The 15,212-nt window shown below is 37.5% G+C and overlaps 1 protein-coding gene across 1 annotated transcript in view; it reads left to right on the top strand.

Annotated features, from left to right (window-relative positions):
* Nucleotides 1-15,067, top strand: part of LOC141517279 (17-beta-hydroxysteroid dehydrogenase 13-like) — a 29,118-nt gene extending 14,051 nt beyond the window's left edge. Inside the window, exons 3-7 of the mRNA XM_074228123.1 lie at nt 1,238-1,369; nt 1,531-1,637; nt 2,044-2,181; nt 5,793-5,909; nt 10,171-15,067. Of these exons, the coding sequence (XP_074084224.1) occupies nt 1,238-1,369; nt 1,531-1,637; nt 2,044-2,181; nt 5,793-5,909; nt 10,171-10,261 (585 nt within the window). The 3' untranslated portion in view covers nt 10,262-15,067. The remainder of the gene's footprint in view (nt 1-1,237; nt 1,370-1,530; nt 1,638-2,043; nt 2,182-5,792; nt 5,910-10,170) is intronic.
* Nucleotides 15,068-15,212: the final 145 nt, after the last annotated feature.

The raw sequence follows: 15,212 nt of genomic DNA, 5'->3' as shown, positions 1-15,212 counted from the left end.
TTCAGTCTTTGTTTGAGGATAGTAAAAGGACCTATTTCATAGGACTGTTATGGGATTACAAGAAATATTTTATATATATATATATATATATATATATATATATATATATATATATTATATACATCAATTGCTTTGGAAATTTAAAGCACCCTGTAAATATTGGCAATGAATAGGAATTGGACCTGTAATTTCACTCATATATGGAACTCCTGAGTGAGGAAACTCCTTTGACAAAGGCAAGTCGGGGTCTTCTATCCACAATTTACAATCTTAGAGCATTTTCTAGAATATGGAGAGATTAAAAGACTTGCTCAGAGTAAAACATGTGTTATGGGTCTCTAGATTAACTCTTCAGCCATTACAAAATCCTGCCATAATATTACTATGTTTGATATGCTATTTTTCATGTCTGCTAATTAGTAAAAAAAAACTCTTGAACCTTGATGAATATCTTTAGAATGTTTGGATAAATATGATACCTTTAAAATGATTACTTCATTTGTAAGCATGGGGGCAATATAATAGCATGGCTCCCTTCTCTGTATCTTGAAGGAATTTCTTTAAGATGAAAAGTTATAAGTTCAATCAAAATGGCTCCAAGTCCCCAGGTAGGAAAGTTCCTAATATTTATGTCTTAATTTCTATTTAAATCTGTCCCTAGCTAACCCTGACCTCTTTGTGGTTAAGTCAAAACTCAGGTTCCTGAGTAGTGTATGTGAATAAAGAGGCATCAGGAAGGTAATTTTAAGAAAAGAGATTTTTCCCAAGTGTGAGAAAAACTGGTGGCTTCAGCTCCCTCTAGACACTCCTCTCCTTACTTGCTGCTCCTGTCTACCTCCCGGCTCCTTGACTTCGCCCAGGCCAGCTCATATATTCCCTCCTTATTCTAGCTCCATAGCTTCCTAAACTTCCTCCCAGGTTCATGCTAAATGCCATCTCCTATCCTAGCCCCCCAAATAACTTTAGATTGCTTCCCTTCAGTTGATTAAAAGCCTCTGGAGGGCAGGGACTCTTTCCCCCTTGGATCTCCAGTGCTGGGCATAGCATCTGGCAGACAGAAGGAAATTAATTCATGACTATATGAATGAATATTTGGATTAATTTTCTTGCTTAAGTTGGGGGAGGAGGTTCCTCACAATGTAACCTGAAGAAATAATTTAATCCTTGTTCACCTCTACCTGAAACCTTCAGGGACATTGTGACACACAAAATTAATCTATTCTTTAAATTTCAAAAGATAAAAAATGACATTGGTGACGTGACCATCGTGGTGAATAATGCCGGAACAATTTATCCAGCGGATCTTCTAAGCACCAAAGATGATGAAATTACCAAAACATTTGAAGTCAACATTCTAGGCCACTTCTGGGTGAGTGTAAACTACAAATATGAACCTGTGAGAGAAGAATTATTTCATTTCTCTTGATATCTTTGCTAAGATTGCCTGGAATATCCAAAGAATAAAATAAAGATCTGTATTGAAAGTAATGGCCATTTCTCTGTCTCTCTCCCTTTTGAACTATTCTTAAGGTTATTAAAGCCCTCCTGCCTTCCATGATGCAGAGAAACCATGGTCATATCATCACTGTAGCTTCCATATGTGGTCATGGAGTGATTCCTTATCTTATCCCTTACTGGTATGTATTAATTTCTCTTGAGGCACTTTTCTACTTTCTTATTTTTCAAGCATTCCATCCATCCCCTTCCTAGTATTTTCAGAACTCTGGAGTAAACACAGTTTGTAATATATCTGAACAAAAAAAAAAAAAGGATGTTTTTAATGCATATTTGAATTACTTTTAGATTTAGAAACAATATGGATTTGAATTACAGGGGTCAGGCAGAAATAACCACAAGAAAATCAATAATGCTCTCTGAATTTTTTCATAATCTAAGAAAATTCAGTGTAGAAGAATTTGTGAAATTGGATAGAATATTCTGTTCACTTTCCAATCAAATAAACTCTTTATACTGTAAAACTCTCAGAAAGAAAGGCATCTCATACTTTGCATTAGATGATAACTATTCATCCTTCTTTTGTAGTTCCAGTAAATTTGCTGCTGTTGGGTTTCACAGAGCCCTAACATCAGAACTTGCTGCCCTGGGAAAAAATGGAATCAAGACTTCTTGTCTTTGCCCTGTTTTTGTGAATACTGGATTTACCAAGAACCCAAGCACTAGGTGAGGACGACAGATGAGTATGGGTTAAGGTTTAAGAAGTCTAGTTTTTATCTGGCTCAAAACAGAGAGCACTAAAGACCAGAGGTAAAATTATAATTTGACCTAGCAATCAGACTATGTTGTCTATGTGACCTCTAAATGAGAGGCAGAGTAGGTCAACTGGTGCTAGCTCCTCATTTCCTGCCAAAAAAAAAGGACAGGACAAAAATACTATGTCTATTCTCCCTTCCCCCCTGCCCCCCACAAGAATTGTTCAGAGATGCTACTCTCTCCTCTTTTCCTTCCCTTTCTCAGCAGTGGAGACTGCTCGAACCACCCTCTTCAGAGCAATACAGACTATTGTCAAAGCCATAAGATGACAGTTTTTACTAGGAACAATGTCCTAGATTCACAAAGATCCTTTTCTATGCTTATTTGGAAAGTTTAGAAAATACAGACTTTGTTATTAATTAAGTGATTAATAATAAAATACTCATTAGCAACATAATGAATAATAAAAATCTTCTAATCATTGGAAAGATATGGGACTCTCTCTACATTGCTTTACATTCTGCCTAAATCTCATTTAGGCAACTTTGTTTCCTCTTACTCCAGGACTATTTCATAAAATATAAACAAACAACATTCAAGTTCAACCAGATGTTTGTGAAAAGTAAAACATTTTTTTAAAAAAAAGTAAAATCGTGTCGATATAAAAGAATAACACAGCAAAGTAAGAAACAAATCAGAAATGAGTGCCAAAATTGTCGACTCTGGCATAAGGAGGAAAAAATGAAGCAGCATTTGTTAAGAGATGATCAATCCCTTGTTGCTACTTAATTCTTTAGTTCTCTGGAGTGGAAGTTCCCCTGAGACCATTCAACATACTCATATGCAGCATAAAATATATTCAACAGCTCAGTCGCTAGCCTGGGCTACACACTGCAAAATTAATCCTGGAAAGTACCCTTATGCAGTTTCAAATCTTCCCAGCGTCCCCTATGTCTGAACAGTGGTTTTTAAATCTCTGACTTTGTGACCTTAATATTCAGCTCCCTGATGAATCTTCAGGGTTTTAAATGAAAAACCCAAACAAAGTGCTTTCCAGCCTCTGAGTTTTTCTTCCTTTGCATATAAAGAGAATCTGCTTTTTTTAGAGGCATATTGCATCTGAAATATGAGTTTTCAAGTTGTAAATTTCCAATGGAACCCTTGGCACTTCTGATAGAAGGAGTAGTTAGAAAGCAGGGAGCATTAGAAAACTGGTAGTCATGATCAATCAGCTACTAATGAATTGGAGAAGAATTAGGTCCTGGATTCCCAAGGCAACCTCCATAAATAAGCAGAAAGGTAAGACATCATAACACCCCACCAACCACCGTCTGGCAGGCAATTTATAAGATTCAAGTTCCTCAAGGAACACTATCAACCCAATGACCACTGAGGCTTCTTCCACCTCTGACTCATAATTCTATAAAGACTTCTTGGTTGTATACAAACCTCCTGAGTTCAGGGACTGTTCATTTCTCATTTTTATCTGAGCTCATGGCCCCCCTCAAAGTGTCTGGCACACAGTAAGAACTTTAAAATGTTATTAATTGATTGAATTGAAAGGAAATCATTGTCCTGAAATCCATCAAATTAAGTCCCTTACTCTTCCTTGTATTTAAGTTAAGGTTTCTTCTGTAGGTTATTGAAAATCTAGAATTAAATTGAAAGGATCTTAGAAATCCTCAACTCTGGTTCCTTCATATTAGAGTTGAGAAAAGAGAGAACCAGAGAGACAAGTGACTTCCTCAAGATCACTCTGTAGATCAGCCTGACTGCAGATCTGACAAAAAAAACCTAGGGAGACTGAATGCTATATAGGGAGAAAACAGAATAAATTTTTGCCTAAAACCAAGGCACTCCAAGATTCCCAAACAATCAGTGAATGACTCTGTAGTTATAGAAAGAAACAAATCTTAAACAGTATTGATACAGACTTGAAAATAAATATAACCTTCTTTACCACATCTATACTGAGATTGAGCAGCCTAACTCCTTCTAGATCCTTGATAAATTTAATAGACCCAAATCTATTAACTTTTAAAGTATTATTAACTTTATAGACAAAATGCTTTATGGTATCAGAATCCTGCTGACCTATAAATGCCTCCTGTAAGCACTGACAATGTTAGAGAGATAGGATATACACAAACTATTTTAGAAAAGAATGTTGAGTTGGTTTATAATCAATAAAGAGATCAGATTCAGTAGTTAAGGTACCTATAGAACTGTGGACAGTGGTTCAGTATTATGCAGGATAAGTATCAAAAAACATCCTAAAGAAAGAGAAAAGCAAGAAAACAAAAGAGCTGTCTGATAAGACTTTACAAATCCCTGAAGAAAGAAGGAAAGGGAAAGGAGGAAAGGAAAGTTCTACCCAACTGAATGTAGAATTCCAAAGAATAGCAGGAGGAAATAAAAAAAAGGTTTTCTTTTATGAAAAATACTAAGAAATAGAAGAAAATAATATAATGGGAAAGATAGAACTCTTCAAGAAAATTAAAGATATTAATGTGTCATGCATGATAAAAGACAAAATTGTAGACACTTAACAGAAGTAGAAAAGAATAAGAAGCACAGCCCAGCAGAACTGTGCAGGAAAGACCTTAATTTCACTGATAATCTTGATGACATCTTTAGAGATCTAGAGTCAGACATCCTGGAGAATGAAGTCCAAGGGGAACTTAGGCGATATTCCTAACAATAAAACTAACAAAAATGACAATTCCAGTGGGGGTATTTAAAATCCTAGAAGATGCTGCTGTGGAAGGGCTGTGTTCAATGTGTCAGTAAATTTGGAAAACTCAACAAGGACCACTAGGTTGGAAAAGATCAGTTTACATCCCAGTCCTAAAGGAAGGTAAGACTATTCAAAATACCATAAAGGTTATGGTAGATTCTGCAAGCTTGCCTTCAGCTATATGAGAACTGAGAATCACCAGAAGAGCAGGTTGGTTTTTGAAAAGACAGAAGAACTAGTGATCAAATTGCCAAATCACTAGGTTATGGAGACAATAAGGGAGGTCCAGAAAAAAACTATCTACTTCTGCTTCATTGACCACACTAAAGCCTTTGACTGTGTGGATCATGACAAAATGTGGCAAGTCCTCAGAGAGATGGGAGTACCAGATCATTTTAATAGTCTCCTGAGGAACCTTGTGGGTTTGTGGATTGAGAAGCACCAGTTAGAACCGAACACAGAACAACTGATTGGTTTAAAATAGGAAAAGGAGTGTGACAAGGTTGCATATTATCACCTTGTTTATTTAATTTATATTCTGAGTACATCATGCAAAATGCTAGGCTGGATGAATCAAAATACAAATTTATAATATGTTTAGCTTCACAAATGGTCCACCCATTGGCCAAACCTTATCTTCTAGGACCGAGTAGAACACATCTAACCCTTTTCATATTTTTCATATAAAAGAATAAATACATAGAAACAAAATGTGGTCCTTGTGCTTGGGAAACAGCGTGATAAGGACACAAAGCAAATTGCTAATATTTTAAAAAGTAAGGGAGATTCTTTGTAAAAGGCTTTTTCAGATTTCTGTTTTAATCAAAAACATTTTTTTTTTAAGATTATGGCCTGTTTTGGAGACAGATGAGGTTGTAAGGAAACTGATGGATGGAATTCTAACCGACAAGAAAATGATTTTTGTTCCATCATATTTAAATCTCGCTTTGATAATAGAAAAGTAAGTGTGGTAAAATCTATACTTTATTTTTGTTATGGGGGAGAGGCTTGGGATTAAGTGACTTGCCCAGGGTCAAAGCTAGTAAGTGATTTGAACTCAGATTCTCCTGACTTCAGTGCCAGTACTTTAAAAACAAGCCACCAACCAGAGTTTTGCAGCTGTACATTTTACCAAAGATATAGTTTAGACCTGGGGGAAATAGTCTGTGACCACAATTCCTTCATGAGAATAGTAATGACTCCTTTTCCACTATTACCATCTGCTCCCCCTTAGTCATTTAGTCAGGTAACAAAAATTTAAGTCTTGGCTATATACTAAACAGTTCTGAACACTAAGAATACAAAGAAAGGCAAAAGGACCATCCCTGCCCTCAAGGAGTTCACATTCTAATGGAAGAGATGACACCAAGGGGAGGAAGGACAATGGAGCACTCTCAGAATATTTTATTTATTTATTTAAGGCAATGGGGTTAAGTGATTTGCCCAAGGTCACACAGCATGGCAATTATTAAGTGTCTGAGGCTGGATTTGAACACAGGTCCTCCAGACTCCGGGGCTGGTGTTCTCTCCACTGTGCTTAGCTGCCCTGCACTCTCAGAGTATTAGTAGGAAGTTCAGAAAAGGGGAGGGTTTGGTAGAAAGGAGGATAATGAGTTTGGTTTTGGATTTGTTGGGTTTGTAAGACTGCCTCTTGTAGACAGGAGGGCACAAGGTGATTGATAACTGTTGTGGTGGAGACTACCATTCCTGCTGTAAGTTCTAGAGAGTAGGAGTGGAAAAAAAAGATAGGCACATCAGATAGACACTCAGAAGCCTTTTTTCCAATTCAATTTTTTAAAAAAGATTCCTTAAATGTGGTAAGCAAAGAAAAAAAAATGGAGAATGTTTTTGCTTTCTTTACAACCCCAGCACTTACAACAATGCCTTCCACAGAGTAGGCTCATTGATTGACTTGGAGAGAAAGGGTTCCTCTTCTTCCATGTTCCTCAATTGCAGATGCCTCTGTTTTCTCAATAAAGTTGGAAGTAAGGAAATATACTGAGAGAATGTAGAAGGGATGAGAGTTTTGAGGATCCAAGAGAAGAATACAGAGATGATCAAATGGTTCAATAATGAAGGACCACTCAAGTTTAGATAACTTGAAATGGTGGTGGGTCTAGTTAGCATGATGTTGCTGTTCCAGGATTGTTCAGCAGCTTGGGAGTAGGTGGGTGGTAGGCATGAGTCGGGTTGGTGATGAGCAAGGCTGAGAATGGCAGCAGAACAAGAGGGCACAAGGGGGAGGACGGGGAGAAGAACTACTCACCTACAGCTCTCATCTGTGAAAGGAGGAAAGGCCAGAGTAGTAGGGTTGTGAGGTTGAAACTAGCTTTAGGAGGAATGATGGATGGGGAGAAGTGGGAAAACAGGAGATAAGAATCAGAAAGGAGAAATCTATGAGATGAAAAATCTGAACATCCCTATGGGTTGCTGCAGAAGTTGGTGAACTTGGAGGTAAAAATTTGAAGAGGCAGCAGGTGTATTGACATCTCTAAGAATGAGGCCAAGGATTCAGCTAGACAGAAGCTACACACCAGGCAAAAAGGAAGGGCAATCTGGAGGCTACTAGGTCACAGCAAAAATCTGTAGCAATGGAGTGAATCTCCAAGGAGGAGAGATAGCTGAGGGAGAGAATCTAAGTCAAAGAAAATATCAAAACTGTCATAAATCTTCACCAAAAAGTAAGCATTCACATCAGAACCCAACAAGTTCGGATTAATGCCCCAAGTCAGGATCAGCAAGTAGGAAGTTTAGATGAAGATTTACTTCTAAAATAATTTCAGCCGACAGTTATGCTCTCGGCAGGGTTCGATTGGTTTTAATTTGTTTTTTTTTTCAATTAAGAAAACTTCAGCTTCACTAGGAAGTATACTGGATTTTAATACGTTGCCTTTTGATAATTTAAACAAATAGACTTCAGTTAGATAATTTTGTAAATTAAAGCCAGTCCTGTAACTGCAATTGGAAATGTATGATTTTGGTCAAGTTGTTTAGCTTCTCTGGGTCTGTTTCCTCTGTAAAATGGGGGGACCTTTAGGTCCTTTTCACTATGGGGGAATACTTAACAAAGAGCATTAAGAGGTGGGATTATATTCCACAAATAAATATTTTCTTTCTTCAGCTTTAAGTTATGGGGTGAGGTGTTTGGACTTACTCATTTAACCCTATATCTAGACTTTCTAGTCTTGAAATATATGCCCCCTCTCATGCTAGATGCTAAAGATGCAAAGACTACAAAAATAGTTATGAGTATTGCCAGGTATCTTCTTCAGATTCAAAGGAAAGTCAGTTTGGATTTTCTCACTGATAATTAAAGTGAGATTTCTTTTTTTTCCTCAACTGTATATATCTCTATTTAAATTTGGTATTCTCTTTGTTGTGTATATTAATTCCATCCAGATTTTAACTAACAAACACATCCAGTTCAGTAATTAGAAAAACAATGGAATAGCCATAAAAAATATTTCAAAATATCACAAAATAGGGGAATACTTTTTTGAAAAAAATACCAAATGTTGCTTTTTATTTTTAAATGTTTTCAATATTCCAAGTTTTCAATACTTTTGTAGTTCATTCTGATATAATCATCTTGGAAAGCCTCTCCCTGCCTAAGAAAATTGTTTTCAACTTGGATTCACATCTAGTAATCATATTTTATCTTTCATTTTCAATTTATGGAATAAAACAAATATTTACATAACATAGCACATAAAAAAAGACAATTGTACATTAAATTAAAAAATCTATGCACAACTTTCAATAAAACTGAATGTGCTATTTAGTTGGTATTTATATGAGCATATCATAGAAAAGTTTAGTTTGGGGGTTTTTAATATCTATTTGGGGGGCGGCTAGGTGGTGCAGTGAATAGAGCACTGACCCTGAAATCAGGAGTACCTGGGTTCAAATCTGGCCTCAGACACTTAATAATTACCTAGCTGTGTGGCCTTGGGCAAGCCACTTAACCCTGTTTACCTTGCAAAAACCTAAAAAAAAAATCTATTTGGGGCTCAAGATCATTCCAATCTTATCATCTTCCATCACATGATTATTGTTTATTTATTCTCTGGCAAATCATTTGCCCTGGTATTATATACAGAAAAAAAAATTTTATAAGCATAACATCCCTCTTGCAATTCTTTCCAAAAACCTATTGACATTTATTGAACACCTTGGTATTCAAAATTTACTGAGGGAGACAAGTCAAATAATAATAATAATACATAATTAAAATATGCATTCAAAGTAAGAGTAAAAGGCTAGGTGGCACACTGGATAGAGTGAGAGGCCTAGAGTCATGAAGACTTGAGTTCAAATGTAGCCTCAGACACAAGTCGTAAGATCCTGAGCAAATTACTTTAACCCTGTTTGCTTCAGTGTCTTCATCTGTAAAATGAGCCAGAAAAAAAAAATGGCAATCCACTTAGGTATCTTTGCAAGAAAACCCTAAATAAGGTGTTGAAGAGTCAGACACAACTGAAATGACTCACTAAAGAGTAGAAGAGGTATATGGCCCAGGGGCCTAAGGGCCAAACTCTAGAAAATAAATGATGAGAATTCTTTTTAAGTGTGGTTCAAGTATGAAAAGAACCTTGAAGGCTCTTCCAGCTCTTAAATCCTGTGACTCTGTAATCAACCCCTCTTTCTAGTTTAATGTGTTGAAAATGAATGGGAAAAGGAGCAACTAGCTTTGAAGCAGGTAGCCAGGGATATAGTCATTCAAAAGAAACCAGTTTTCTGGTAGTGCAAAATGGAAAGTGTGAAAAGATAATACTGAAGATAAAGGGATGTTTCTTAATGATTTAGAGAAACCTTGACATTCTGAATACCTTCTAAAATCTAGGACTGCCACTGAGAATTTTGAATATAAATATGAAAAGACAATAAGGAAAGAAGAACATTGATGTTTTCTCTCCCAGTAGAATATAAGCTTCCTTAGGGTACAGAATATTTCATTTTTGTCTATCTCTAACATCTAGCACAACAGCAGGAACTTGGTCCATGATTGAGAAATGCTTTTGATTAATTAATTAAGGAAAGGAACCAAATTTAGGCTCATCAGAAAAATCCCAATTTGACAGTTAAAAACTACTGGCAAAGCAACTGATCCTTAGGTTAATGTCTTGTGCATCTGTTACTTCCCCCCCATTTATTTCATAGTCCTGGTGTCTGCTTTCTCTCCAACAACCTTCATTTGAAAAGCTTTCATTTTTCTTCCACAGGTTTCTTCCTGAGCGTGCATTGGCAGCCATCAGTCGAGTCCAAAATATTCAGTTTGAAGCAGTGGTTGGCCACAAACACAAAAAGAAATGAGAACACTGCATTGAACTAGCTTTAGGATACTGTCCAGCACTAAATCTGAGGAAGTTTTATAAAAATAGAATCAATACTGAGTGATTATGCATATAGGGTTGCTATCTTCATCCTTATTTTTGATTGGAAATCTAAGGCTTCAAAATTTTATTCCATTTCTACTTCATGCAACCATTTTTATTCTACTTTCGTCCTTTCCATGCCCCACAAAAATAACTTTTCTATTAGGTCTCAAAAGAGAATTGCAGAATTAGAGCTGGGAAGGACTTAGTAGTGTGATGTCTCCTTTCTGAAGTAGGGTAACTTTTATCTCCTCCCTCATACACAATTTAGTTGAAACTGGAGTATTTCACTTCACCTTCTTCATAACATTTTAATATCCAAGATCTCTGTCCTACATCCCTACCTCAATCATCCTTCTTCCTCTTTCCTTCCAAAAATCCCTTGATTTCAGAGAATGGGTAGGGGAATTAATCTTTAAAGCCTCATTTAATTTGGAAATCTAATCTTGACATGGTTTCTCTATTTAAGCAACCAAGGAGTTTCCTTACTCCTACTCCCAGAGATATTTAGCTACCACAAAGATTTGAGAATGAAAACTGACCCAGGAAAATGAAGAGACCTTATTCTTCAGACTCTTACAGTGTGTCTGGGAAGTGTTGCTTTGAGGAAATTTTAAAAATAAAAACAATTTGTAAGCCAAAGTACAAGATGGATCTTAAAAATTAACCAATTAACTTAACCTAATTACTTCGTTTCAAATCAGTTATGTTTTTGTGAGCAGCTAGGTGGGACAGTGCCAGCCTGAAATTAGAAAGACTCATCTTTCTGAATTCAAATCTAGTTTCAGACACTTATTAGCAGTGTAACCCTGGCCAAGTCATTTCACCATGTTTGTCTCAGTTTCTTTATCTGTAAAATGAGCTGGAGAAAGAAAACCACTTGTTTTTGCCAAGAAAAGCCCAAAAAAGGGGTCAAAAAGAGTAAGATTCTACCAAACAACAAACTGTTTTTGTTCCAAGTATCAAATATCTATTACTTGCTTTTAGATTTTAAAAAAATTATACCATCTGTTAATAAATGTTTTCTAGTGTGCTTTTTTCCCTAAAAAAATTCAATACCAACAGTTAAAAAAAAACCCCACCATTTAATTTATATCTTGCATACTCATCACTTCTTTACAACTATGGTCTCTAAGGCCTTGAAGGGTAGAAGGTTATCATGGATGAGGGACACAGAAGGAATGCAGGTTTTCAAACACCATAGGTGTTATAAAGCTCCTGAAAGGTTGTAGCTTCCCAGCCCCCTGGGCAAGCACAAGCGTCAACTGGGGTTCATGTATCCCCTGAATTTTGGGTCTCTGTCCTTTCATCTGATTGCTATTCCTAGGAAGAGTCACAGAAATCCAATGGAAAGAGAGACCTTAGAGACAAGTGGCCTAGATTACAAGCCCTTTATCAACTACAAGGGGATTGTGATTAGAAAAGTGGACTAAAATGATTTCATTCAGGAGAGCAGACCTTATAGCATCAGTCTATTCTAGTTGACGTTGAGTCCTTGATTTGGTGCATCACACCCTGATGGGTACCTGTCCTGTTTATTTAGTAAGAGTTTTTGATTTGGTGTCCATTGGTACTTTTATAGCTGTTGTTGACCAGGCTCAAATGACTTAGGCTGTTTGATGTTTTTAGGATTAAGGCTAGAATGATATGAGACCTTTAGAAACCATCTAACATTTGAATTTAGAAAATTAGAATCCATACTAGAGAGGGGGAAAGGGGAAAGTCAATATTCTAGAGTTATGTGTATGCGAAAGAAATTACTTAGAGGATATTCTTTACAGTCAGCTAAAGATAGGAAAGGGCTGCCGTATTGCCCCAAATCAACATCCAGATGGGATAAACTGTATGGCAGCTTCTCCAACATGGCTTTCCAGATATTCCTTGGATTCAGGAAAAGGCCTACTTATTATCTTCTAGTGTGTTTTGATCTTCCCTAACACCATAATCATTTTCTACACTTAGGATCTTTTTTTTGTTTTGTTGTTTTCTCATTTTTCCTGCCTATTTCTTGAATTTGAATTTTATATTAAAGCTGGACTCTGCTCCCAGGATGGGGGAGACACTGTCCCAAGATGCAGGTTTTTGGGGCAGTTGTTTTCAGAGATAGTTCAGGAGGAGGCATAGTGTCTGTAAGTTTTCTGTTCATCTAAGGTGATATGACCTATGGAGAGGTATGTTTACTATTCTCCTTGGCCTGTGCTCTGGTTGATGAGTGATCAAAAGTACTCTGTTCTGCCCTGGAATTGTGTCTGAAGTCCCCACTCTCTTTGGGAAAGCAAGCTCTGCCATGCTAGTGCTTCTCCCCAGCCCAGGAATGTGATCTAGGTCTGTGAACCAGATCCAAGTATGGGCAATGCAACAGAGCTCTCTGTATTCAATGCCAGCAAGGAGACCTCGGTCATCTCCTGACACATTGTGCAACCCTTGAAGCTGAGAGTTTTAGAAGCAGACACTGGCACTGTTGATTCATTAACTTCCAAGGTCTGCTACTGGTTTCCTGGGGCTTGGCCTGCATCCCCACTTTGCATGCTGACAAAACACCTAAGTTGTCTTGGGCTGGAAAATTGTTTCACTCTGCTCTTTTGTGGAGCTGTCACTACAAAAATTTGTTTTGAGTTGTTATTCAAAGTTGTATGGAGGGGGATTTGGGAAAATGCTGATGAGTCGGTGCCTTTTCTCTACCTTTTTGATTCTACTCACCCCCCCCAAAAAAGGCCTACTTCTATCATAGCCAATGGCCAACACTAAAAATGCTCCCTATGTTTTGAGGGTTCCAAGACTCCAGTTCCAGATGTATCATTTGGGATATTTTGGTGTAGTACTTAATTGAGGAGTATAAGAAAATAGAGTTTGAACATTTCCTCATTAGAGTAGGTAGGATCTTATTTAAGATCCCAGGTGCTATGGGACCATTTGGGCCCATATGGGTAATTATCTATGAAGTTATATTTGGGGAAAGAGGGGTAGTAATGCAAAAGAAAGAAACAAGCAAATAGTTAATATAGGATCATAGTCGATTAATATAAACATTGGTATCCCAGGGAGTTCTAGTCTTAAATTGTCTGGTCAGTATTAGAAGGATCCTCTTGAGTTGTTTTCAAAAGTAGGTATTTTAAAGGTATAAAAAGGAAGGTATTTAAAACATTTTTCCTTGGGATATTATATGTGAATGCTCACTCCAATTTTGGGGGAAGAAGAAATAAACTTGCAATATAGAAAGATCCTAATGAAAGTAATAAAGCCTTAATTATTACTATGGTTAGATATTATATGTGTATGCATGGATCTGTTTTCTAGCAAGCAATATCAATTCATTTACATTCCACAAAAGAAGATTGTTGAGAGACAAGATGACAGCATGAGGGCAGGAATTCTCAGAAATTTGTCCCCCAAAAAACTCTAAAAGCTGTCAAATTATGACTCTAGCCAAAATTTAGAGCAGCAGAACCCACAGAAAGACTGATTGATACAATTTCTGAGTCCAAGACAATTTAGAAGAACCATAGGAAAGGTCTGTTTCACCGGGACCAGGGGTTGGGAAAAAACCACAGCACAGCCATGTCACTGTGCAGCCAAGCCTGTGCAAACCAGCTCCAGCCTTCCAGGAACAGCCTGTGGGGCACCTGAGTCCTTGGGGGCGCCTGGATCCATGACAGAGAGGAGGTAGTTTCCAGACCTCGTGGCCCAGGGATCACCAGGATGGTTTGAAGGGACAATGAGAGAACTCTGCGGCACAAGAGTAATCATGGAGTCCCAGCCAGCACCAGCCTCAGATAGCCCTGTAGTGAGAACCTGTGGTGGGAACCAGTGGAGCCACCTAGCACTTCCAGAGCTATCAGCCCACAGATGTTAAGGGGGTCAGGGGAGGCTATAGAGGTTCCTCTGTTCTCCCTGAGGCAGGACTCTGATGTTTGCCCATACTCAGATCCAAGTCACAGTTTGGGGCCCTCATACTACCACAGAGGAGCAGGGATCCTCCTCACAGCTCCAGGGCAGGGGGGAGGGCCTGTGGTCATCCACATACCAAAGCACAAACAAGAGAGCAGTCAGAGCCTCTCATAAGACCTTAGAGGTATTAAGGTCCCTGTGGGTTGTCCCCCAAACCCCCAAAGCCTTGGAAGTGCAGTAAATCAGTCATAGGCTGAGAAAATGAGCAAATAAAAGAAAAAGAAGAATCTGACCATAGAAAATAACTGTGGTTCCATGGAGGATCAAAATACATACTCAGAAGATGACAAAGTTGACACTTCTATATCCAGAACCTCCAAGAGAAATAGGAAATGGGCTCAGGATATGGATGAGCTCAAAAAATACTTTGAAAAACAAGTTAAGGGAGGTAGAGGAAAAATTGGGAAGAGGAATGAGAGCAATGCAGGTAAATCATGAAAACCAAGTCAGTAGCTTGGTGAAAGAAATACCAAAAAATATCGAAGAAAATAATGTTAAAAACCAGTTTAGGCCAAATGGAAAAAATAACCAAAAAAGGCAAATGAAGAGAAGAATGCCTTAAAAAGCAGAATTGGACATCTGGAAAAGCAGATATAAAAGCTCTCTGAAGAAAATAGCTCCTTCAAATGTAGAATGGGACTAAAGGAAGCTGATGATTTTGTAAGAAATCAAGAAACAATAATAAAATACTAAAAAAAATGAAAAATTAGAAGAAAATGTGAACTATCTCATTGGAAAAACAACTAACCTTAAAAACAGATCCAGGACCAATGTAAAGACTAACATAATGCCTTCTGTGGGGGGTGGGGGGAGGGAAACAAGAATGGGGGGAAATTTGTAAAACTCAAAATAAATAAAATCTTTCATTTCTGAAGTGAAATTCGTCATCTGCATCAGGGTCTGAGTCAGGGTCTTTGGCGGCAAAGAGGAGAAGTCTCTAA

Source organism: Macrotis lagotis, chromosome 3 (genome assembly GCF_037893015.1).
Source record: "Macrotis lagotis isolate mMagLag1 chromosome 3, bilby.v1.9.chrom.fasta, whole genome shotgun sequence".
NCBI classification, from domain to species: Eukaryota; Metazoa; Chordata; class Mammalia; order Peramelemorphia; family Peramelidae; genus Macrotis; species Macrotis lagotis.
Note: the sequence above shows the minus strand (reverse complement) of the source record. Positions and strands in the feature narration are given on the sequence as shown.